Source organism: Cherax quadricarinatus, chromosome 60, assembly GCF_038502225.1.
Source record: "Cherax quadricarinatus isolate ZL_2023a chromosome 60, ASM3850222v1, whole genome shotgun sequence".
NCBI classification, from domain to species: domain Eukaryota; kingdom Metazoa; phylum Arthropoda; class Malacostraca; order Decapoda; family Parastacidae; genus Cherax; species Cherax quadricarinatus.
The window spans coordinates 10,996,012-11,023,171 of NC_091351.1; the positions used below are offsets into that span (position 1 = coordinate 10,996,012).

General features: G+C 37.1%; 1 protein-coding gene across 15 annotated transcripts in view; it reads right to left on the reverse strand.

The window, feature by feature from the left end:
- Positions 1 to 27,160, reverse strand: part of kst (spectrin beta chain, non-erythrocytic 5 kst) — a 436,819-nt gene that overhangs the window by 98,299 nt on the left and 311,360 nt on the right. For all 15 annotated transcript variants that reach the window (XR_011393672.1, XM_070097938.1, XM_070097941.1 and 12 more), the window contains 12 exons: positions 25,675 to 25,874; positions 21,359 to 21,872; positions 21,020 to 21,151; positions 20,242 to 20,376; positions 15,879 to 16,293; positions 13,157 to 13,290; positions 12,754 to 13,010; positions 8,502 to 8,688; positions 5,089 to 5,289; positions 4,742 to 4,972; positions 3,094 to 3,408; positions 2,867 to 2,947 (listed from right to left, as the gene is read on the reverse strand). Coding sequence is in view for 14 of the 15 variants with exons in the window: in XM_070097938.1 (XP_069954039.1) it covers positions 2,867 to 2,947; positions 3,094 to 3,408; positions 4,742 to 4,972; positions 5,089 to 5,289; positions 8,502 to 8,688; positions 12,754 to 13,010; positions 13,157 to 13,290; positions 15,879 to 16,293; positions 20,242 to 20,376; positions 21,020 to 21,151; positions 21,359 to 21,872; positions 25,675 to 25,874 (2,802 nt within the window). In the remaining variant the exon portion in view is untranslated. The remainder of the gene's footprint in view (positions 1 to 2,866; positions 2,948 to 3,093; positions 3,409 to 4,741; positions 4,973 to 5,088; positions 5,290 to 8,501; positions 8,689 to 12,753; positions 13,011 to 13,156; positions 13,291 to 15,878; positions 16,294 to 20,241; positions 20,377 to 21,019; positions 21,152 to 21,358; positions 21,873 to 25,674; positions 25,875 to 27,160) is intronic.

Consider the following 27,160-nt stretch of genomic DNA (forward strand, 5'->3'; position numbering starts at 1 on the left):
ATGTTAAGCAAACACTAATAAAATTCTGATACAGAGCATATCAAGATACAAGAACAGGTATATGTTTTATATGAAGAATAAGTGTACAGAATGACACTATTTAACCCTTTCAGGGTTTTCGACGTACTAGTACGGCTTATGCACCAGTTATTGACGTACCAGTACGCCTAAATTCTAGCACCTTCAAATCTAGCGAGAGAAAGCTGGTAGGCCTACATATGAAAGAATGGGTCTATGTGGTCTGTGTGCACAGTATAAAAAAAATCCTGCAGCACACAGTGCGTAATGAGAAAAAAAAAAAAGTGTTTTTGGATTGAAACAGCGACTTTGCACTGTATTTTCGTATGGTATTTATGGTTGTATTCTAGTTTTCCTGGTCTCATTTTATAGAATGGAAGACATATTACAGAAATTGAGATGATTTTGACTGGTTTCCCAATGAAAAGTACCTTGAAATTGAGCTCAAAGTAGCAGAAATCTTCGATTTTTACCAAAGTTCAAAAGTAAACAAATCATGCCAAGCGTCCAATACACGTCAACTAGCGAGTCTAATATTCTTTCACAAGTGTGCTGATATTATTTATACCATTTGTACACTAATGCAGTAGTCTGCATAACAGTAAATCTTCTATTTTTTGTAAGAATAAAAATTCAAAGTGGAAAGCAAAAGAAATATAAGAGGGGCCTGGGGACGTGACTAACGAACAGAACAGAGAACTTATTTTAGTGCCAGGAATGTATTTCTTATTTATTCTGGACCCTATTTGGAAATTGGCATCTTCTGAAATTTGTGTGAAATTGGCAAAATTGCCAATTTCAAACTACGTTTTGGGTAGTTGAAATTGGTAAATGGGTGGTTTCTTGTACTCATTCGATAGAAAATATGGAGTTCTAGCAAAATAAATATGATTTTTGTCGACTAGTACACAGGAATTGGCCATAAATAAGGCTCAAATTGGGCAGAATCACCGATATGTAAACATCGGTGAGATCGCTAACTTCATGAGAGCATAATTCCCTAAGTTTTCCATCAAATTTCATACTTTTGGTGTCATTGTGATTGGGAAAAGATTCTCTATCATTTCATAAGAAAAACGATTTTTTTTTTTCCAAAAAATTTTCGACCCTGAGAACAAGTTTAACCCTTTCAGGGTCCGTCCCATAGATCAACGGCTTTACGTTCAGGGTCCAAACCGTAGATCTACGTCATGAGCTCAGCTCACTCTGATAAACTGTGAGTGGTGAATTTGGGCCTAGATACGAGAGAATACATCTATGTGGTATGTGTGCACCACATAAAACAAATCCTGCAGCACACTGTATAATGAGAGAAAAAAACTGAGACCATGATTTTCGATTAAAACAGCGACTTTGCAATGTTTTTTCGTATGTTTTTTATAGTTGTATTTGTGATTTCTTGGTCTCATTTGATAGAATGGAAGACATATTACAGAAATAGAGATAATTTTGATTGGTGTTAGCACTGGAAATGGCTTGAAATTGAGCTCAAATTGGCAGAAATGTTAAATTTTTGCCGATGTAAAAGAGTAAACAAACGACCTCACACGTCTAATACACGCCAGCTGGTGGGTCTAATATACATTCACAAATGTGGTGATGATATTTATACAATTATTACAATATTGCATAACAGTAAATCTTCTATTTTTTGGTGTGAATAAAAATTCATTATGTGAATAAAAAATCAAAATGGAATTTATTTGTAAAGCCTCAAAACATAACTAATGAACAGAGGAAATGTTAGTTTAGTGCCAGGAATACCTACATTGTTTATTCTGGACCCTATTTTGAAATTGGAACATTTTGAACTTTGTGTTAAATTGGCCAAATTACCAATTTCCGGTCACTTTATTTTGTAGTTGAAACAGTTGACTTGGCGATTTCTTGTGCTCAATCGATAGAATAGAAGTAATACTAGTGAAATAGCTGAGAATTTGGTCGACTGGAATAATGTAATTGGCCTAAAATGGGAGTCAAAGTCGGCAAAATCGCCGATTCGTAAATATCGCCGACACATCAAAATTCACGAGAGCATAATTTCGTCAATTTTCCATCAAATTTCGTATTTTTGCTTTATTACATTCACAAAAATATTCTCTACCATTTCATAAGAAAAAATAATTTTTTTTTTTTAAATTCTTGGACACTGGGGCACCACTTCAGATTTTGGCCTTGGACCCTGAAAGGGTTAAGAGAGGGCCTCTCGACCCTGAAAGGGTTAATATCTCAAGTTTGCAAATCCTTTTCCATAAGTTGTCGTTTTTATCATTTAACATTTTGGTGTTATCACCTAGGTTTATTTAGTTTTGGTGTTATCACCTAATAAATTATAAAATAAATGGAAGTTTTTGTAGGTAGTAGGTTGGTAGACAGCAACCACCCAGGGAGGTACTACCGTCCTGCCAAGTGAGTGTAAAACGAAAGCCTGTGATTGTTTTACATGATGGTAGGATTGCTGGTGTCCTTTTTTCTGTCTCATGAACATGCAAGATTTCAGGTACGTCTTGCTACTTCTACTTACACTTAGGTCACACTACACATACATGTACAAGCACATATATACACACCCCTCTGGGTTTTCTTCTATTTTCTTTCTAGTTCTTATTCTTGTTTATTTCCTCTTATCTCCATGGGGAAGTGGAACAGAATTCTTCCTCCGTAAGCCATGCGTGTTGTAAGAGGCGACTAAAATGCCGGGAGCAAGGGGCTAGTAACCTCTTCTCCTGTATATATTACTAAATGTAAAAGGAGAAACTTTCGTTTTTCCTTTTGGGCCACCCTGCCTCGGTGGGATACGGCCGGTGTGTTGAAAGAAGAAATGGAAGTTTTTCATCATGCTACATACCTGCTTAGCTCCAGCAAGGGCTTCTTGCCTTGCATTAGCCAATTCTTTCAAGTCATCCCATAATTGCTGCAATTCTTCAACCTGAAAATTTTATAGGGGCTTAGAAATAGAAATGTGAAAAAACAAAATTACAATAAAAGTAATGTCAATCTGTATTATTGCTCTCTAATTCTCTCTCGACTGCAAACCAAAACTATCAAGAATGCAATATTACTAAAATTATTCACCTTTTCCTTTATTCTTGCTGGCTCTGGATGCCCATCCTCCAACAGGGTTTTGGCCTTCCCTTTTATACCAATTAATTTTTCTTCATTTGAAGCCAGGGCACTAAGGAAGGACTCAAACTTCTGGATTAAGATTTCCACATGCTCCACGTCCCTGCCGTAATCTTCACTTGCTGCCACAGCCATCTGATCATTTAGCCACTCACTCACTTCATCACTTTCTCTAAGGAATGCAAACAATGTTCGACTCTCTTCTAGCCTCTTCATTCTTTTTTCCATCAAAATTTTCAGATCTGCATACTGCTTTTCCACATCATTCTGCAAATTGAAATGATATTTATATTTTGATTTAACTTTCCAAACATTACAAAGCCTGTACCATCTTATGTTTTCAAAAAGGGAATGTTTTCCACTCTATGGTTAACATCCTTAAATAATAAACACTGACTATCATTTACTGTGTACGAGTGGACTTTCACCAAACAAAATTTCCCATTAACCAGAGTGAAAAATATCCACTATTTAATACTCTCCAACCTAAATAGAAATGCATTTAATATAAATTTTGAAAATGTATAAATATATAGTATTTGGTCATTTCAACTGTGAATTCGCTCGCAAATATTAACTTCTTTTGAGTCAAAAGTAATTAATATTAATACATAAAGTAATTGTTACAGAAAAAATCTTACCTATTAACATTCATTAAATGAAGTTTTTAAATGAAAATGGAGAAAGACTGATAGATTAATGTGGATTACAATGATTTGACTTACTCAAAAGAATTGCTACATGAAATAAATACTGAATGAGTTTCAGATAATTTTTTTTTTTAACACATCGGTCATCTCCCACCGAGGCAGGGCGACCCAAAAAGAAAATCCCCCCCTAAAAAAAAAAATACTTTCATCATCATTCAACACTTTCACCTCACTCATACATAATCACAGTCTTTGCAGAGGTGCTTAGACATGACAGTTCACAAGTCCCTCCAAACTGCCAATATCCCAAACCCCTCCTTTAAAGTGCAGGCATTATACAGTGGTACCTTGGCATATGAACAGCTTCCAACTCGAACAATTATGCAAGTGTTTTTTTGTAAGTGCTTTTGTAAGCATATTTTTGGGGGTCTGAAATGGATTAATCTTATTTACATTATTCATTATGGGAACAAATTAGTTAGGTATCGGCACTTTAACAGCCTTCTGGAACGAATTAAGTTCGTATCCTGAGGTACCACTGTACTTCCCATTTCCAGGACTCAAGTCCAGCTAACCGGTTTTCCTGAATCTCTCCACAAAAATATTACCCTGCTCACACTCCAACAGATAAATATATTGCAACTAAATGTATAACACCTAAGCTAAATCAATCAAGTCTGCTGAGAATGGTAATCAAGTATCACTTGGAACTCTGAAGTGCTACATTCACATGTGAAACCCATGGAACAGAGCAGTTTAGAAGTTTTAACAAAGCCAAAATAAATTAAGTTTTGTAATATACGAGTGAAAAAAAAATTGATCAAGATTATGCACAAGTTATCATGTGTCAATAAGTATAAAAAAAACACACACAAAACCTTAATAAAAACCAATAAAAAAAATTGCCCCAAAGCATTATATATTACAAAATCAAATCATTTAATGCCTACCATTTTCTTGGAAATATTATCACTGTCAAAGTGTCTTCTCTCTGTAAGCTTTGCACACAGTAACGAGAGCTTTTCCAGAGGCGATTTAAAACTTTCCAAGTCACGTGCAACATTATCTAACTTTTTGGTTAGTGCTCCAACAGAGGTCTCATCTTTTCCAAAGTCTTGGGACAATAGCAGCGGCCTTTTCTCTTGCATCCAGGCCTCTGCTTCACCTGCCTCAGTATAAAACTGAAACAAAAGCAAATATCACTTTCACACCTGTAAAAGGCATAATGCAGGTTCAATATCTAAATTCATATTGGAATTTGGAACTAAATTATGTAACAAAATGAAGAAAATCATACCAATTGGGACTCGACAGCATCAAGAAGCCTGAGTCTCCTCACGCTCGCGGTGTCCTTCAGCTGTGTTAACTTTGATAGCAAAAGCTTTATCTTTGTTTCTATCTCTGCTGATGCAAAGTGACCAGATCTAATCATCTGCTGTGATCGGTTATTTACACTATTGATGACTGGTTCATGTGACTGTATTTCTGCCTCTAGTGCCTGAAAGACATAAAACAGTGAAGCCTGCATTTGGGATTTAATTTAGAAGTGCTAAAACAGGATGGTTACACATTTCAAGCATTGAGTCAGCAAGGTATCCCTGGCTCCTTTCCCCTATTAAGAGTATACTGAAAAGGAAATTTAAATATTTACAGAGCACTTGGACATATTATGTTATACTACTTTTGATATTCAAGAGAAACCATGGGAAGAATTCATCCTTCATAAGATTGTCTCCCTGTCTCATTTACTTCTTTTCTGTGATAAATTAGGCAAATTGGAGGAGTAGGGGGAGAGGGGGCCACAGGAGTGAGGAAGGGGAGGAGTAAGTGGGAATAATATCCATTTCTACAAGTACATGTACCAAGTATACAGGTCTAGCCGACATCAATGATATATTACTACACAGAAAGCAGTTTGTTATGCAGAGCATTTCAGGCAAATTATGTCAATTTTGTCCCAGGATGCGACCCACACCAGTCGACTAACACCCAGGTACCCACTTTACAGATGGGTGAACATGGACAACCAGGAGACAAAGAATGTACAAACTCCTTACCTGGATTCAAGAGCAAATAGTATGTGATAAATCTGTTTTGGATAAGCAAAGTTTAAATTAAGAGTCAAAGCCAAGAGTTACATTTTACTGCCCTTGAACTGAAGTGGGTAATTATGGCTAACCCACTGTCAAAACTGCCCACCTCATCATGGAATACTAGGCTAGTAATTCATGAAGACAGAGCAAGAATGACAGTGAACACATACAAATTGAACTTCTAATCTAATATACACCACTACACAAGTTCTACTTGCTCGAGTTCCTATATAGGACTTGATAATCCCCAAACTCAGTTAAACACTCTTCAATACACAATCTTTCTTTGCAGCCTATTACAATAAAATTATGTAATCTGGTATGTAAATATACTGATCATGATTTTATATTAGATATTTATATAATCATTAGTCTCCATGGGGTAGTGAAAAAGAATCCTTTCCCCATAAGCCTTGTGTAGTGCAAAAGGAAACTAAAATGCTGGAAGCAAGATGCTAGTAACCCCTTTTCTAGAATAAATTATTTAATGCAAAAATAAGAAATGCCTCATTGGGAGATAGAAAAAACTTATCTAAAGCTCCACAAATTGAGCACAGGGATACAAATTTACCTAGTGAATGATTCTGCCACACAGCAAACATTTGCAATTTTAAATAAACTTACTAAATTAGATAAATTAATAAATACAAGTGTCAGCTATAATTTTATCTTGGATGTTTATGACGAATCTCCAGCTAGCGTGGCCGTCACGGCCACGCTAGCTGGAGATTCGTCTGTAAAAACTTGCATTTGTGGTCACAGTGGTGCCTGTGCTAACCTTCCTATGGTGTAGAAATATACCTAGTTGGACGAATCTTATTGTGGCTAGCTGGTCTAGTGGCTAACGCGACGGGCTGGAGTTTTGAGACTCTCTGACCGCGGGTTCAATCCCGGCTGGGGTATGGTTTGATTTATATGCTCTCCATGTAATTCTACTTAGATCCATTCTCCCTAAATGACCAAACCACCTCAACAACCCCTCTTCAGCCCTCTGACTAATACTTTTTTTTTTTTTTTTTTTTTAACTCCACACCTTCTCATAATTTCCACACTCCGAATTTTCTGCATAATATTTACACCAAACATTGCCCTTAGACAGGACATCTCCACTGCCTCCAACTGCCTCCTCGCTGCAGCATTTACAACCCAAGCTTCACACCCATATAAGTGTTGGTATTACTATACTTTCATACATTCCCTTCTTTGTGAAAATAGATAATGTTTTTTGTCTCCACATATACCTCAATGCACCATTCACCTTTTTTCCCCTCATCAATTCTATGATTAACCTCATCCTTCATAAATCCATCCACCGACACGTCAACTCCCAAATATCTGAAAACATTCCCTTCTTCCATACTACTCCTCCCCAATTTGATATCTAATTTTTCTTTATCTAAATCATTTGATACCCTCATCACCTTACTCTTATCTATGTTCACTTTGAACTTCCTACCTTTACACACCCTCCCAAACTTGTCCACTAACCTTTGCAACTTTTCTTTAGAATCACCCATAAGCACAGTATCATCAGCAAAATGTAACTTTGTAACTGTATTTGATTCCCCATAATTTAATCCCACCCCTCTCTCCAGCACCCTAGCATTTACTGGGAAGTAATCTCCCTCTTCTACACACCCTAACTTGAGCCTCACTATCCTCATAAAAACTCTTTACAGCATTTAGTAAATTACTACCTATTCCATATACTTGCATAATCTGCCACATTGCTCCCCTATCCACTATCATATGCCTTTTCTAAATCTATAAATGCAATGACAACTTCCCTACCTTTATCTAAGTACTGTTCACATATATGCTTAAATGTAAACACGATCTACATGTCCCCTACCCACTCTAAGGCCTCCTTGCTCATCTGCCATCCTACATTCTGTTTTACCTCTAATTCTTTCAATAATAACCCTACCATACACTTTTCCTGGCATACTCAGTAAACTTATTCCCCTATAATTTTTACAGTCACTTTTGTCCCCCCTTCCCTTTATATAAAGGAACTATACATGCTTTCTGCCAATCCCTAGGTACCTTCCACTCTTCCATACATTTATTAAACAAAAATACCAACCACTCCAACACTATATATATCCCCCAGCTTTTAACATTTCTGTCATGATCCGGTCAGTTCCAGCTGCTTTACCCACTTTCATTCTACGTAATGCCTCGCGCACCTCCCCCACACTCACATCATGCTCTTGTTCACTCCTAAAATGTCATACCTCCCAAGCCAGTGCATGAAATGACTGCCTCCCTTTCTTCGTCTACATTTAAAAGTTCCTCAAAATATTCCCACCATCTACCAAATACCTCCAGCTCCCCATCTACTATCTCCCCTACTCTGTTTTTAACTGATAAATCCATTCGTTCCCTAGGCTTTCTTTTGTTTATCTCCAATTTTTTTTATTTTCATTAAAATTTCTTGACAGTGCCTCTCCCACTATCATCTGCTCTCCTTTTGCACTCTCTTCACCTTTATTTTACTCTCCATATATTCTGCTCTTCTTATAACAATTCTGCTTTGTAAAAATAAATCTACAATTACACTGTACATGCAATAATTTTTTGCAGCTAAAGACATTCTATCAACTGTACTTCTCACCTGGTGCTTTTTCTGCAAATTCTGCACAGCTGTAAGTGAAGAACCGAGGTCCTGACTAGATGCCAAAGGTTCCTTTTCTGTTACCCACAACAATTCATCTTCAATATCTCTCAGCAGCTGCTGCAGCAACATGGCATCCTCCAAATTTTCATGCCGTATGTGAATTGGTTCGTGTAAGGAATTGTGCCTGAATTTTAAAAATGCATGCACCTCAGTAATGCATCTGCTTTAATTTAGAACTGAGACACTTGTGTAACACATGGGAATCTTTACTTAAGAAATATTTTGCCACACAGTGGCTTCATCAGTCCAATACAAAGCAGGAAGGTATAAGGAGAGGAGGAGTTTGAAGTAATCAAGTCCCTCAGCCTGGAATCGATGTGTTCAGTCCATCACTCTTGTAAGAAGTACAGCATAGGGCCAAAGAGGTGGCTTATATACTGCGGTCAGGTGAGTTGAAGCAGGAGGTGGCGGGATCACAGTGGGACCATCCTTTAGTGTAAGTAGATCTTCATCCAAAGGATGGACAAGTGTTGAAGAATTCTTTTTATCAAGATCCCATGATATTACAGTGTCTGACACTAGTGGATGGTCCCACTGTGATCCCCCCCCCGCCTCCTGCTTCGACTCACCTGACTACAGTATACATATAAGCCACCTCTCTAGCCCTTTGCTGTACTTCCTAAAAGAGTGATGGACTGAACAAATAAATTCCAGGCAGAGGAACTGATTACCTCAAACTACTCCTGTCCTTATACCTTCCTGCATTGTATTGGACTGATGAAGCCACTGTGTGGAGAAATGCTTCTTCAATAAAGATTCCTATATGTTGCGTGTGTCTCAATTCTTCAACTTGTTGGTTTTCAAAACCATTCATCACAACTATTACATTTGTTAACAGGTAGTAATCAAAACAAGTTACATATAATAATTATCCTGTTTCCCCACTTTCCTGAGAGATAGAAACTTGCCTACAAAGGATACAACACAGTAGCAATGAAGGGTGTAGGTATATTAAAATACAAGCCATGTACTCTTATCTGCCTAAACTTGCTTAACAAAAAATGCCAATAATATGGTTGCTTTAATAATAATCAACATAAATATGATTCAAATGACATGCCTGCATTTGAGGCACTATTCTCTGAAAATTTTCCAGCTTATATTAAAGGATAATTGTCAGTGAAATTCTTAATCACCATCACCTTGTACCCCCACTTCTGAAAAGGGAAATTAAAACTCCTTTTATAAAAATGATTTTTTTTTTTAACAAGTCGGCTGTCTCCCACCAAGGAAGAGTGACCCAAAAAAAGAAAATCCCCTAAAAGAAAATACTTTCATCATTCAACACTTTCACCTCACTCATACATAATCACTGATTTTGCAGAGGTGCAGAGAATACAACAGTTTACAAGCATATACATATAAAGATACACAATATATCCCTCCAAACTGCCAATATCCCAAACCCCTCCTTTAAAGTGCAGGCATTGTACTTCCCATTTCCAGGACTCAAATCTGGCTATATAAAAATAACTGGGGTAAAATGGGGTAAATATTTCCCAACATCTATTAATCTGTCAAATTAGCCATCTTTCTGCAGTGTGAATTAAAGCTTTATAAATTAAAGCTAACCTATGCCTGAATTGCCAATGCTATAATTTAACACGTTCATCAAATATCAAAACATGTTCCAGGTGGAGTGAGATAAACAAGTTAAGAAAGCCTAGGGAATGAATGGATTTGCCAGTTATAAACAGTAGAGGAATTAGCAGATGGGAGATGGAGGTACTGGGTAGATGGCAGGAATATTTCGAGGAACTTTTAAATATTAATGAAGAAACGGAGGTGGTAATTTCATGCACTGGCCAGGGAGGTATAACATCTTTTATCAGTGAAGAGCAGGATCTGAGTGTGGGGGAGGTGCATGAGGCATTATGTAGAATGAAAGGGGGTAAACCTGCTGGAACTGATGGGATCATGACAGAAATGTTAAAAGCAGGGGGGGGGGATATAGTGTTGGAGTGGTTGATATTTTTGTTTAATAAATGTATGAAAATAGGTAGTAGGTTGGTAGACAGCAACCACACAGGGAGATACTACCGTCCTGCCAAGTGATTGAATAACGAAAGCCTGTAATTGCTTTACACGATGGTAGGATTGCTGGTCTTCATTTTTGTCTCGTGAACCTGCAAGGTTTCAGGTACGTCTTGCTACTTCTACTTACACTTAGGTCACACTACACATACATGTACAAGCATATATATATATATACACACCCCTCTGGGTTTTCTTCTATTTTCTTACTAATTCTTGTTTATTTCCTCTTATCTCCATGGGGAACTGGAACAGAATTCTTTCTCCGTAAGCTATGCGTGTTGCAAGAGGCGACTAAAATGCCAGGAGCAATGGGCTAGTAACCCCTTCTCCTGTATAAATTACTAAATTTAAAAAGAGAAACTTTCATTTTTCTTTTTGGGCCACCCTGCCTTGGTGGGATACGGCTGGTTTGTTGAAAAAAAAAAAAAGTATGGAAGAGGGGAAGGTACCTAGGGATTGCCAGAGAGCATGTATAGTTCCTTTATATAAAGGGAAGGGGGACAAGAGAGATTGTAGAAATTATAGGAGAATAAGTTTACTGAGTATACCAGGAAAAGTGTACGGTAGTGTTATTATTGAAAGAATTAGAGGTAAGACAGTAGGATTGCAGATGAGCAAGGAGGCTTTAGAGTGGGTAGAGGTATGTGTAGATTAAGTGTTTACATTGAAGTATATATGTGAACAGTATTTAGATAAAGGTAGGGAAGTTTTCTTTGTATTTATGGATTTAGAAAAGACATATGATACAGTGGATAGGGGAGCACTGTGGCAGATGTTGCAAGTATATGGAATAGGTATAAAGTTACTAAATGCTGTAGAGTTTCAATGAGGATAGTGAGGCTCAGGTTAGGACGTGTAGAAGAGAGGGAGATTTCTTACCGGTAAAAGTAGAATTAGACATGAATGTGTAATGTCACCATGGTTGTTTAATATAGATGGGGTTGTAAAAGAAGTGCTAGGGAGTTGGGGAGAGGGGTGGGATTAAATTATGGGAAATCAAATACAAAATGGGAGTCGACACTGTTACTTTTTGCTGATATGGTGCTTATGGGAGATTCTAAAGAAAAGTTGCAAAGGTCAGTGGACGAGTTTGGGAGGGTGTAAAAGGTAGAAATTTGAAAGTGAGGGTATCAAATGATTTAGATAAAGAAAAACTGGATATCACATTGGAGAGAGGGAGTATGGAAAAATGAATGTTTTCAGATATTTGGGAGTAGACGTGTCAGCGGACAAGTTTATGAAGGATAAGTTTAACCACAGAACTGATGAAAAAAAAAAAAACGGCGAGTGGTGCATTGAGGTATGTGTGGAGACAAAAAAAACGTTATCTATGGAGGCAAAGAAGGGAATGTATATAAGCATAGTGCTACCAACACTCTTATATGTCTGTGAAGCTTAGGTTGCAAATGCTGCAGCAAGGAGGTGGTTGGAGGCAGTGGAGATGTCCTGTCTAAGGGCAATGTGTGGTGTAAATATTATGCAGAAAATTTGAAGTGTGGAAATTAGGAGGTGTGGAGTTAATAAAAATATTACTCAAAGGGCTGAAGAGGGGTTATTGAGGTGGTTTGGTCATTTAGAGAGAAGGGATCAAAGTAGAATGACTGAAAGCGTATAAATCTGTAGGGGAAGGAAGACGGGGTAGGGATCATCCTTGAAAAGGTTGAAGGGAAGAGGGTAGGTAAAGGTCGTTTTGTGGGCAAGGGGCTTGGACTTCCAGGAAGCATGCCCGAGTGTGTAGATAGGAGTGAGTGGAGACCAATGGTTTTTGGGACCTGACGAGCTGTTGGAGTGTAAGCTGGGTAATATTTAGTGAAGTGATTCAGGGAAACCAGTTATTTTTATATAGCCAGACTTGAGTAACGGAAATGGAAAGTACAATGCCTGCACTTTGGGATATTGGCAGTTTGGAGGGATATGTTATATCTCTCTATATATGCTTCTCAACTATTGTATCTGGGCACCTCTGCAAAAACATTGATTATGTATGAGTGAGGTGAAAGTGTTGAATGATGATGAAATTATTTTCTTTCTTTTTAGGTCATCCTGCCTCAGCGGGAGATGGCCAATTTGTTGGAGGGGGTTAAAAAAAAAAAAAAAAGTATCCAAGTCTTTGTTCAATACCTAAAAGTAACACTGAAATGTGCATCATTACCTTTTAGTAATCGTTTCTACTCTTAACGTAATTTCCTCGCTCATAAAATGATTAGCCAAAACAAAGGACTGGGCCACTTCTCTGGCTTGATCCACTTCACTCTGATGAGCTGCAACATCTGCCTCAAGCTGCTGATGCTTCTTCATAAGGCTCTGCACAGAAGTTAGATCCCGGCCATGATCCTCAGACTGCAGTTGGGTCTCAACGTCATCCATCCAAGATTCAAGGTCGTCCAATGTTCGATTGAAGAGTAATGCCTGAAATTGATTAAAGGATACCCCAATTATTAGACATCTCCTTAGTCTTTAGCATAAGTAACTTATAAAGATTATAAATACTTCTTAATCAACAAGGATTAGATAGTGGAATTTATATACAGCATAAATTTTTTTTTGCATCTCACCTGATATGCCTCATTTAATCTATCCTTCTTTAACTGAGATGAATCTTGTAACTGCTTCCATAAAGCTTCCAGACCATCCAAGCGAGCCTGAATCTCTTGCTCAGCATAATGACCACTTGTTATGAGTCCTTCACCTGTAGGAAATTAAATAATTAACATTTACAATCACAAAAAAATCCAAGTACCTTACTAAATGTTCAGGAACTAGAAATTGACTGCACATGTTCAGTCCACACATTACGTTATCATAATATAAAATTCTTGTTTCTTTCAATAAACCGGCCGTATCCCACCGAGGCAAGGTGGCCCAAATGAAAAACAGAAGTTTTTTTAAAAATTTAGTAATGTATACATAAGGGGCTACTAGCTCCTTGCTCCCGGCATTTTAGTCACCATAATATAAAATTAATTCTGGCAAAATATTTGGGAAGAGAATAACCAAAACCTTTAGGAAATCCTATATGGGTAAATTTAACTGACTTTCAAATGAATTACGTTTGGTCTTAACAAAAATTTCAAGCCCATTCAGCTTGGTTGATACTGTACTGTACTATACACACTGCCACTCACTGCACTTTGGTTCAAACGTAGTAATATTTATGCCAAAAAGTTTTTACTATAAAAATAACTGGAAAATATAGGATGAGTTATGCATTAACGTGGTTGATTGGGGATAGGCTAGGGCTGATTAATACATATCAATGACAAATACTGTAGTGTCTTGGATAATCATTACCTGTAACTTATAGCTTTTATGATAGTTGTCAGAACTATCCTTTTTTCATTAGTGTCGAGAGTAAAGACTAGCTCCAGGATGCATACAAAGAAAAAGAAAACCACTGCCAGCTACTTTTTCTACAAATGCATAACAAATGAGGTTACAAGGGTAGCCATGACAGTTTTGTGCAGGTACTGTGTAGGAAAAAAACTGAATGTTTTGTGGTATGGAAGAAGCAAGTTTATGCTGCTTCTTTACAAACAGTTTGATGCTTAATACAAAACTACAAAATATTTAGTACTTCAGAGTCAAAAATTCCTGAACACTATAATATTAACGTAACATGTGTGTTGAAATTTAAATCAAAAACAATTTTCGATGTGCTTCAATAAAAAAAAAAAAAAAAAAAAAATTTAGCTGGATTTGGGTACACACTTTGATGTTATACTATAACATTTTTATTTTCACTCTTCTCCTCCCTTTGCAATCAGTTCAGAATATATAGTAGGGCAACTTCTCTTACAGAGGGGGACATGGGAAACTCATTTCCATGAATAAACAGCAAGTTAAAAAAAATAAACATAATGAGCCTGTTTCAGGAATTAATTTTACTTAACCCTTTCAGAGTCGACAGGCCCTCTCAGAGACTTTTTCTCAGGGTCGGCCAAATTTAAAAAAAAAAAATATTTTTTCTTATGAAAAGATAGAGAATCTTTTCCCGATCATAATGACACCAAAAGTATGAAATTTGATGGAAAACTTACAGAATTATGCTCTCGCGAAGTTAGCGGTCTCAACGATGTTTACGCATCAGTGATTTTGCCCACTTTGAGCCCTATTTTTGGCCAATTACAGTGTACATGTCGACAAAAATCATAACTATTTCAACTATTTCGCTAGAACTCCATTTTTTCTATCGGATGAGTACAAGAAACCATCCATTTACCAATTTCAAATATCCAATACAGTGGGCAGAATTTAGCAATTTTGCCAATTTCACACAAATTTCAAAAGATGCCAATTTCCGAATAGGGTCCAGAATAAACAAGGAAAACATTCCTGGCACTAAAACAGCATTTCCTCTGTTCATTAGTCACTTCCCCAGGACCCTCTTACATTCTTTTGCTTTCCACTTTGAATTTTTATTCTCGCAAAAAAAATAGAAGATTTACTGTTATGCATTGGTGTAGAAACGGTATAAATATTATCAGCGCACTTGTGAAAGAATATCAGACTCGCCAGTTGACGTGTACTGGACGCATAGCATGATTTGTTTACTTTTGAACTTTGGTAAAAATCGAACATTTCTGCTACTTTGAGCGCAATTTCAAGATAGTTTTCTTTGTAAAACCAGTCAAAATCATCTCAATTTCTGTAATATGTCTTCGATTCTATAAAATGAGACCAGGAAAATTAGAATACAACAATAAATACCATACAAAAATACAGTGCAAAGTCGCTGTTTTAATCCAAAAACACGGTCAAAGTTTTTTTCTCATTACGCACTGTGTGCTGCAGGATTTTTTTTATATCGCACACACTGACCACAGACCCATTCTTTCATATGTAGGCCTACCAGCTTTCTCTCACTAGATTTGAGGGCGCTAGAATTTAGGAGTACTAGTACGCCAAAAACCCTGGTGCATAAGCCGTACTAGTACGGCCGAAACCCTGAAAGAGTTAAATGTTGTAATACACTGCCTTTCCTCTAGATTTAGAATGACTAAATCTAGAGGAATGAGCACAAAAGGACAGTTAAATGTGGGGTTAGGTTATATGTAAAAATGGATTTAATAACATGTTCGATTGAACTTCTGCCAATGTTCCTAATAATGCATTCCCAATATTAAGTCATAATCAAGTGTACTATACAATCATGATAAATTACACCTGTATAACACTAGGCCATGATAGTGCAGTATTATGTAAAATAACAGACTTGTTTACATCTCTAGAATCAACCATACCACCAATAGCTTTACAGAACTGTCAAGGAATAATCACCTTCATGGGTACAAGCTGCAACTCTCCCAGAGTTGGCTAGCACCTCTGCTTCAAAAGCTCCATGTTTCTGAATCTTGGACTGAAGATTAGTTGGATCTCTGTAGCTTTCATCACAAGCGACTTGCAACTTCTCAGATATCCATCCTTCAACCTCATAAATATTTCTTAGGAACTGCTGTAAGGACTTTGACTCTACCAATTTCTTTGCCCGTAACTTAGACTTGTTCTTCAGACCATCTCTCTTGTCTGTCACCACTCTGAGGCGATGACGAATCCCTTCACTATCATAATGACCATTTTCAATAAGATCTTTGGCATAGGTCTCCAACTGTTCTATCTTGTTTCCCTGAGCTTCAAATGTTTTCTCAAAACTCTCATGTTTTTTTATTAAAACTTCTACAGATGCCATTGAATCCTATGTGGAGAAAATACATTTAAATTTAGGGCAGAGTTGTGAGGTAAAGAAAAAAGGAGAAAGGGCAAAATTAAGAAGGGAAACAAACAAAATTATAGACCGTCATAAGTTATGAACTACAAAATGAATGTTCATTAATTTCAAGCAAATCACTTTTTTGTGAACAGAACTTTAGCACATCAAGCTAACATGATTAACAGGGTACTGATTGTAAACCACTGTGCCTATATGATGAGCTTTTTGGAGGTGAATAATGTAGTGTTTCTAAATAATTTTATAAGTGATTTGTTAAAAATTAGCATTATGTTTCAATGCAAAAAAAAAAAAAAAAATTAGTGTATGACAAACTACAATAGATTATAAATCCCAATCACAAATAATTAGGAAGGCATCATAATTCTAAATTTGTTCCTTATGAAATTAAGTACAAATACAGGTGTCCCTCTTGTTATGCAGTAGATGTGTTCCAGGTCCTTGGCAACTATGCTCAGTTCAATCGGGCCATAAACAGTTATGCAAAGGATTGTTTAATGCACTCTGCAAACCGTGCTGATTGCATGCGACTACTGTATACCACATTCAAAATTACAAATAGAAACAGGCTATCTCTTAAAATGAATCTGAATAAAGCAAAAGATATTTGTGCTTCAGACTGAGAACAAAAAATAAAACATGGACAGCAAAGGTTTCTGTGGATAGACATGCAAACACTTCGGCCCTTGAGGGAATATCTTGGACCTTGAACCTTATTTACTTTCATTATATATACAGTAGAAACAAATATATACTGTAAGCCAGGAGACCTGCGAGGCTTTGGTGATTAGCTGGAGTGAGGTAGTAGAGGAAGTCACTTGACAGCTTTGTCTCAAGGTGAGCAGGGCAAAGCATGGTTTCAACAACCATAAGATACCTCAATGGTCAACTACAAGACCTACTGCTAGTGTCTATATGATCTCATACAGAGACTGATACATGTACAAGTTTATAAGAGATAATGAACATAAATATACTTTCAGTAAAGTCAACTAGAGTAACATGTGCATGATTCAGACATGTTGAAGGGCATTTGAAAAGCTAGAACAAAGCCAAGCTCATCAATGAACCAGACAAATAGATGGCAATTACAGACATGGTTACTAAAAAGATGGAATTATAACATTTCCTTACTGGCCCACATAATTCTGGATCGTACCTCACTGTCTGCTTCCAGACAGTTATCAGGTGACCACAACCTCTCTGCACCACCTAACTTTACTACATCTCCTTAACTCGTGTCTCCTTGCTTACATATGGTGTACTAATGTACCCCATGTACAGCTTAAACATTTTCATTTTGTAATAATTTATTCAAGTCTGAATAAACTAGCATTTGATATAAATGTGAAGAAGGTTCCCATACCAAAAGATTTTTCCCTAAAATGTCCTAAAATGTTTGCCTGTGTGAATCTTCAACTTGTTGGTATGTACAATATCTTGTTTCAAAGATTTTTTCACTTTTTTATAGCAAATATTACAGAATTATAAATGTACAAAATTTATAAAATATCTTTAAACAAATTGTAAATTATTTTGAAAGCAGTATAACATTTGATTTTCAAGCCATCTAAAAATCAATATAAAAATGCAATATAGAGAAGCCAATTAATAATAAATAGAACTCCAATACTTACTTCGTATATTTTGTCTATGTTCTGTGGCATGTTGGTGAAGCAAAATTAAAATTATGGGTTTATAAATGTTATTGATAAACTGGAATGGCCCATTAAATAAGAAGCAATCAGTAACTTTTCAGGTACTGTAATCAAAAATTATTTATCATGAGCAAACTATTTTGGCATTTAAAAAAAATGAAAAAATAATTTAACAACCAAGAGAGTCAGTTTTATACAAATTTTCAAAAAGCTGAGGAAAAAATTAAATGACTGACTAGGCCACAACCGGCCAAAAGCTTCCAATGCAGATTTTACTGATACACAGTTGAATGAAGGCCTTAACTGTGACACTATCACTGTTTTTGCAGACACACCAGCATTCATTCAATGAAGTACAAAATTCACTTTTCTCACTCCTGCTACTGAAATTAATTAAGGTAAGCAGTGACAGTGACAATTTAAAGAGCATAGGCTTTGATCTCATGATCCTGAATTCACATGGCCATCACCTTACTAAGTAGGCTGGCTACTGGATGGTCAAGTGAATTTGCAATGGATTAAATCATTTGAACTCTTTACAGTTATTTTGTTACTTTTACTTATTGTAAAAACCATTTCACCAACAGGAGGAAAGAATTTTTTTTTTTTGTTAAGTAAGTAAATTCTGAGTGTTGATAGCTTCTCTTTAAAAAACACTGTGATAAGACCACAGTTGGAGCCATCACTGAAGTCTTGTTTGCCAGTGATCCAGGCTGGAAAGTTGTCATCATTTCTTAGTTGGAAAGATAATAATTGTGTAAATTTGAGATTGAATCTCACATTGTTTACAAATGTTCTACTTTGACATATTTAACAATTAAACTGCTTTAATTAACAGAAGATAAAAGAAAACCAGTGTAATCTAGTGAAGCAAGGCAGTTTTTTTTTGGAGTGATAAAAAACTGAAGTTGAAAAATTATGGAAAATATTTTCTTACCGAAAAATAGTGCATAATTCTGGCAACATGTTGATGCAATCGGCTTATTTCTATCACATTTCTAAGTATGTTTTTCCTTAAATGTAATTTTTTTGTTTTTTTTTGCTGTCAAGAGGACATGTTGGTAATTAATTTTTTTTTTACTCCAAAAATTATGATTATGACTTTCATTCTAAATACTCAACATGGCAACTTCTGTGAGGACTAAAGTGAAGAGCACGGAGTGTTTTGGCTCAGTAGCCTCAGAGCTGTCAACAAGGATAGGGATATGCAACATGCTCAAATTTGGCACGCCGTGACCATACAGTTTTATAGACAACAAAAATATGAATAGCTAAGGAATAAGTTAGAGATTTATTTTCAGTTTTTGTGAAGAGTATTAATAGAAGTGTCATCAATTTACAAACATTGAGGAATGATGATTCTATTCAATTTCAATTTTGATTTGCAATATGTTTTACCATTTTGTTTTTATTGAATTTTATTCTCCCAAAAAACTCCTTTAAAAAAATAATATTCAGCATTTTTTATAATGCAATCTATTGAAATTTCACTCAAAAGACTTTGAAATTAAGATTATCTAGCTCTTTATCTTTCATCTGATGTTGACTAGAACATTGTACAACTTACCAATTTTGTAGAGGGAGGGTTTTTATGCCATATACAATTTTGCAATATCTTCAAATTTTGCAACATGAAGTCAATACAAACAGTGTATAGGTCACAAATCCTGGTTAAGTCACAGGTATAAACTTCCATTGAAATTGGACCAAAAACAAATTTTGTTTTAAAAACTGCCTCACTACCTTAACATATGCCACTCTTGAAGCTTGACTGTGCATCAGTAAAGGATTTAAAACTTGTTGAACTATTATGACAATTTATCAAATATAAACTGCAGAGCAGTTGCACTGTTTCCACTGCTGAGGAAAAAAAAAAAGTTTTTTTTTTTTTTTTTAACTGAGCACTGACCAACTGATGGATTCTTAATGCAGCAGCCTAAGGATTATGTGTCTTACTTCTTTATTTGTATGATAAACACATTAGGCAACATGCACTTATAAAAGCCAGATGGCAAGAGAATTTACCAATTAATGCTAGAGAAGAACTAGTTATACAACTAGAGTATGGTAAGTTTGAATATAACAATTAGCTATGAAGTAGTAATAGTCTTAGTAATGGTACATTACTAGTACTAGTAAAAAAGCAGGCAATTCTTTATCCTTTTTTCATGGCAGGTCTATGACTAACATTAGTAAAATTTACTTAGCAAATCCATGACCTACTATAATCATGCCTATTAATTAATTACTGACTTACCCCAAGATCATCATTATTGAGGAAGGCTTCCTTACTAGCAAGCCAAGAATTTGCTTGTTCAGTCATTTCCAAGAAGACTTGAAGCTGGTGAGCCTGAGATAAAACTCTTTGTCGCTCAGCCCAAAAGACAATAACCTGGCAGAAGAAAAAACAAGATGTAATATTTTTATTTCATTTTAACTTTAGCATTTTTTTGCACCTAGGTTGGGTGACCAAAAGAGGACAATGTTCACTAATTACTTACACTCGAGCTGTATTTTCAGCTAATGTGTAATGCATGTCATGGGTGGTAACTAAAATGATGGGAGTAAGGGAGCTAGAACCTCTTCTGTATAAATTACTAAATGTAAAGAGTGTTTCTTCTTTTTTGGGTCACCCTGCCTCAGTGGAAGACAGTTGTGTTGAAAAAAAATTATATATATCCTGATAGAGACCAATATGATGTAACTCATAATTAAAATTACTAAAAAGTCACATCCTGTGCAACTGTGGTTACAGTAAGTTGTCCAATAATTTATATCAAAGGGGCAGCTCAATAGAGGCATACAACTCATTCAAAAGCAATCCTATCATGAATATTTTAACACCAAAATTCAAACTCTCAAAACTGCAATATTCCTGACAAGCCTTCAGAGTGTAGGAACTGTACTCTCTATCCCCAGAACTCAAGTCCAGCAATAGACTACAAGGGAGGGGGGGTAGTCGTACACATGGGATCATGGCAAAATTTAGTTGGATTACAATTTTAAAATGGCTGAATGAACAAGAACAATCTTACCTTGTTCTCTACCTCTGATAAGGTCTCAAGGTCTCGCTGAATACTTTCCTTTGCAAAATGGTTATCATCAACAAGCTTCTTTCCATAATGCTGTAGGGCCTTAAAAACTTCTTTTCTACCATCAATTTCAGCCTAAAATGTAAAGGAGAAACAAAGAGGTTCATTATATGCAAAACAAACTCATTGCAAGTGTTTGAGCAGACCTATAACCTCATCCTACTATATGCACATGCCAAGGGCAGACTGACAAATGGACACAGGGAGTTACAGGCTGAATGCTACATGACCACATACATGTAAATCATACTATTAGTTTATAAAATCTAGAACAATACTTACCTTTCTTTCCTGATGACTCTGGAGTAACATCTCTGCTTCTGCAGTATTGCTTGGTAATGCTGATGCATTCATACGACTCACAATATCTTCTCCCCATCTCTCTAGTTCTCTTAAGTCTGTGTGGAATTTGTGTAAGGTGTATGACAGGGTGAGTTTCTCCTTTCTTCCATGTGACCCTTCGCAAAGCCTGGACCAAGCTTCCAATACCTCAGCTTGTTTCTTGTGAATTACATCTTTCTTGTCTGGATATTTCTTTGAAAGACTGTAAGCATCCTTTTCATGCTCTTTTATCTTCTTTTCAATTGCTGACATGTCACGGATTATAGTTTCTTGCTTTCGTTGCAATGTCTCCACCTGGGCAAGATCCTTACCCGTGTCTTCATTTGCCAAGATTACAGCCTTTTCACTAATGCGATCTTTAGTGTCATCCACATCTCTGTTAAAAGCATGGATTTCCAAAGCTCCTGCTAAGTCAGATCTGTATCTATCAATAGCTCCCTTAAGTGCATGCCACCTGAAAAGTAAAATATATTTATATACAAAGCATTGTCATTTATTTGAAAATTGACTATTTTAACACATCAGCCGTTTCCCACCGAGGCAGGGTGACCCAAAAAGAAAAAAACCCAAAAAATACTTTCATCATTCAACACTTTCACCATCACTCATACATAATCACTGTCATTGCAGAAGCACTCAGATATGACAGTTCAGAAGTCCCTCCAAACTGCCAATATCCCAAACCCCTCCTTTCAAGTACAGGCATTGTACTTCCCATTTCCAGGGCCATTATACTACATTAATATTCATAAATTTTGGGGCTAACCCTTATATTTCTCTTACTTAGATTTCATAACTGTTGAAATGAACATTATGAAAACAATAAAAAAAAAAAAAAACATACTTTGGATGTGATCCAAGAGGCCCCAGCAAATACCAGACACCAGTTTATATAAAAGTCTTTGTATTTTTCAGTTTGTGGGTTCTCTAGGTTAGAGTTACACAGTTGGCAGTGGTTTATTACAATTTAATCTGTCTTCACAGGAACTGCATATTCAAGACTGGGCTCCCATATAATTATTTAGTCGAGTTAGCAGGAGAGCAAAGGCAGTAGGGTATTTTCAGCAGACATTAGATCAATATCTTGGTCCTGCCTGATAACTTTCATCTGACTTGACAATTAAACAATTTAACCCTTTCCATGAGCATTCCCACTTGCATTTTCCACCCCTCCCTTTCCCTCAGTCCCCTTTATCTTTGCTTTGATTTAATTCCTGTAACCATTTATTTGACCATTTCTGAAGTTTATCTAGGTCCTCCTGCAGCCTTCTTTAATTCTTTTCAGATTTTGTTCTCATAATTTTGCACCAAGTATTATGTGAAGACAAAGAACATTATCCATGGAACCAAAGTGGGGAATATATGAGAGTATAGTGGTACCAATGCCCTTATATGGGTATGAAGAATTGGTCATGAATGTTGAAAGAAGGCTGAAGGCAGTGGAGATGTCATCTCTGATGGCTATATGTGGTGTGAATGATTTGCCAAGAATCCGTAGCTTGGAGATTAGAAGGTGCCAAGTTTCTAAAAGTATTATCCAGAGGTCTGAGGAGGGGTTGTTGAGGTGGTTCAGATTTAGAGAACATGGAGCAAAACAGAATGACTTGGAAGGCATATAAATCTGTAATAGGAAGAAGGCAGGGTAGGGGGTATAAAGGAGGTTTTTGTGTGCGAGGGGCTTAGACTTCTAGCAAGCATGCGTGAATATGTTAGACAGAAGCGAGGGTAGACATATGGCTTTTATGACTTTACGTGCTGTTGGTGTGAGAGCAAGGTAATATCTATGAAGGGATTCAGGGAAAACCGGTTAGCCTGACTTGAGTCCTTAAAGTGGGAAATACAGTGTCTGCATTCTGAAGGAGAGATGGAGATGTGTTGCAGTTTTTGTACTATAGTGTAGGCATGCCTCTCGCAAGACAATGATGGAGTGAGCAATTTAAGTATTTCTTCTTTTTCAGATCACACTGCCTCGGTGGGAAACGGTCGATGCATTGATAAAAAATTGATGAAGATAGGGAAGCTGTGATTTCGTGTATAGGGCAAGGAGGAATAACATCTTGTAGGAGTGAGGAAGAGCCAGTTGTGAGTGTGGGGGAAGTTCGTGAGGCAGTAGGTAAAATGAAAGGGGGTAAGGCAGCCGGGATTGATGGGATAAAGATAGAAATGTTAAAAGCAGGTGGGGATATAGTTTTGGAGTGGTTGGTGCAATTATTTAATAAATGTATGGAAGAGGGTAAGGTACCTAGGGAATGGCAGAGAGCATGCATAGTTCCTTTGTATAAAGGCAAAGGGGATAAAAGAGAGTGCAAAAATTATAGGGGGATAAGTCTGTTGAGTGTACCTGGTAAAGTGTATGGTAGAGTTATAATTGAAAGAATTAAGAGTAAGACAGAGAATAGGATAGCAGATGAACAAGGAGGCTTTAGGAAAGGTAGGGGGTGTGTGGACCAGGTGTTTACAGTGAAACATATAAGTGAACAGTATTTAGATAAGGCTAAAGAGGTCTTTGTGGCATTTATGGATTTGGAAAAGGCGTATGACAGGGTGGATAGGGGGGCAATGTGGCAGATGTTGCAAGTGTATGGTGTAGGAGGTAGGTTACTGAAAGCAGTGAAGAGTTTTTACGAGGATAGTGAGGCTCAAGTTAGAGTATGTAGGAAAGAGGGAAATTTTTTCCCAGTAAAAGTAGGCCTTAGACAAGGATGTGTGATGTCACCATGGTTGTTTAATATATTTATAGATGGGGTTGTAAGAGAAGTAAATGCGAGGGTCTTGGCAAGAGGCGTGGAGTTAAAAGATAAAGAATCACACACAAAGTGGGAGTTGTCACAGCTGCTCTTTGCTGATGACACTGTGCTCTTGGGAGATTCTGAAGAGAAGTTGCAGAGATTGGTGGATGAATTTGGTAGGGTGTGCAAAAGAAGAAAATTAAATATGCAAAAGAAGAAAATTAAAGGTGAATACAGGAAAGAGTAAGGTTATGAGGATAACAAAAAGATTAGGTGATGAAAGATTGAATATCAGATTGGAGGGAGAGAGTATGGAGGAGGTGAACGTATTCAGATATTTGGGAGTGGACGTGTCAGCGGATGGGTCTATGAAAGATGAGGTGAATCATAGAATTGATGAGGGAAAAAGAGTGAGTGGTGCACTTAGGAGTCTGTGGAAACAAAGAACTTTGTCCTTGGAGGCAAAGAGGGGAAGGTATGAGAGTATAGTTTTACCAACGCTCTTATATGGGTGTGAAGCGTGGGTGATGAATGTTGCAGCGAGGAGAAGGCTGGAGGCAGTGGAGATGTCATGTCTGAGGGCAATGTGTGGTGTGAATATAATGCAGAGAATTCGTAGTTTGGAAGTTAGGAGGAGGTGCGGGATTACCAAAACTGTTGTCCAGAGGGCTGAGGAAGGGTTGTTGAGGTGGTTCGGACATGTAGAGAGAATGGAGCGAAACAGAGTGACTTCAAGAGTGTATCAGTCTGTAGTGGAAGGAAGGCGGGGTAGGGGTCGGCCTAGGAAAGGTTGGAGGGAGGGGGTAAAGGAGGTTTTGTGTGCGAGGGGCTTGGACTTCCAGCAGGCATGCATGAGCGTGTTTGATAGGAGTGAATGGAGACAAATGGTTTTTAATACTTGACGTGCTGTTGGAGTGTGAGCAAAGTAACATTTATGAAGGGATTCAGGGAAACCGGCAGGCCGGACTTGAGTCCTGGAGATGGGAAGTACAGTGCCTGCACTCTGAAGGAGGGGTGTTAATGTTGCAGTTTAAAAACTGTAGTGTAAAGCACCCTTCTGGCAAGACAGTGATGGAGTGAATGATGATGAAAGTTTTTCTTTTTCGGGCCACCCTGCCTTGGTGGGAATCGACCAGTGTGATAAAAAAAAAAAAAATAAGGACTTTTTTTTTTTTTTTTTTTTTTTTTTAACACCAACAGTCTCCCACCAAGGTAGGGCAACCCAAAAAAGAAATTTTTGCCATCACTTGCCATCTTGCCTGAGGTGCACCGATAATACAGTTCAGTAGCCCCTCCAAACTGCATATCCCACCCCTCCAGAGTGCATGAACTGTACCTCCCACCTCCAGGACTAAGTTCAGCTAACCAGCTTCCCCAAATCCTTTCACAAATGTTACCTAGCTCACACATGCCTGATCTCTTAAAACTACACAAGGTTTGTAATCAGCCATCAAAGCATCCATATGCAATGTTGTTTAACCAACAATGAGTATCTATTTGAATACATAAGATTATTTTTATCCTCACTTGTGATTTAGCTCATTCTTCCTTAGTTGCACAGCTTTATCACCACACCCTTGCCTGATGATCTTATCTGCCAGTCTGTTGATTTTTGTGAAACGTGCATCATCCACACGCATATCAGAATCTACATCATCTAGCTTACGGTGAAGAGCCATACAGTGCTCATAGTCCTTCCCGAGATCTCCTACTTGTACCATCATTTCCTGTACAAATTTTAAAAACTTCATTAAAACATACAAGCCTTCTATAACAAATGTGCGAAGCTAAATATTCCAAGGATATTCTAAACATGCAAGAATAAACAATATGAGTAGTAACCCTATAAAATTTCTTAAGCAACAGGTAGAGATTAGAAATACTTGCTGTATAGCAAAAAAAAAAAATTTTCAGCTTCAATCAACAACTATTCCTTTCAACTTAGCAAAGCCCCCAGTGGGAAGAATACCTATGTAAAAGGCTCTCTGCTATACAGTAAGCTTTTTCTAGCACAGGAGACCCTCATATTACACAGACTTATTTGGCACGTTTTAGTTATTACACTACTGAAAAATTGTGGCCTAATTTTATACAATGCTTCATAAAATCAACTTAACACTGCTCAGTTTGCGAGGGGGAAAAAAAAAATATGAAGTGTCGCCAGTGGGATATTTCCCTAGCTCAGGCTGCTACCTGGCCATGGGTTAGACCACTGTCTCTGCAGGGCTTCACCAAGCTTCAAGGATCACTTCACCTTGCTCTTTTGCGGTAATGCATAAGGTGATTTCAAGTGTAAGCCTGACTTGTCTCCTCTCTTACGTCTCTACTTGAACTGCTTTGCCGAGTGCCTCGGATGGTTAGCGGCATTCAAAACATACTAGGTCAGCAGTAATGGTCAGTGAATAACAGTTAGTGATTCACGCAGCAGTGAATCGGTAATGGTCGTGTGAGTCATTACTACTGACACTACTGGTAACTGATACTACTGAGACATCAACATTAGCACCAGAACCTCAACCATTCACTTCTGCTGACAACCAACAACCATCCACCTCTGCTGACAACCAACAACCATCCACTTCTGCCGACAACCATCCACCTCGGCCCAGTAGGACCACACCATACATCTCCACTCTTCACAATCACTGACATGCACCAGTAACCACAATTTAAGGTAAATAATATTTCTGTTGCATTTGTAGTCTTAAGCAACAAAAACATTATCATTTTTATTTTTGCAAGATCTGGATGTCTAAAAAACAGTGGTTTGGCTTTTGGGGAGGTCCCAGGAAGAACCCTATTTTTCCCATAAGGACTTCAGTTTATATAACACGGTTTTATGTAACACAGCATTTTCTGGAACATAACTACCGTGTAATACGACTGTCTACTTTATAAACAAGCATCATTCTAGTACAATTTACCAGTTTACAAACATGTACCATATATCATTCCTGAGAGGGTGAATAATTCATCAAGCTGCCATTTCACAGAAATAATTTATTTTTTTTTT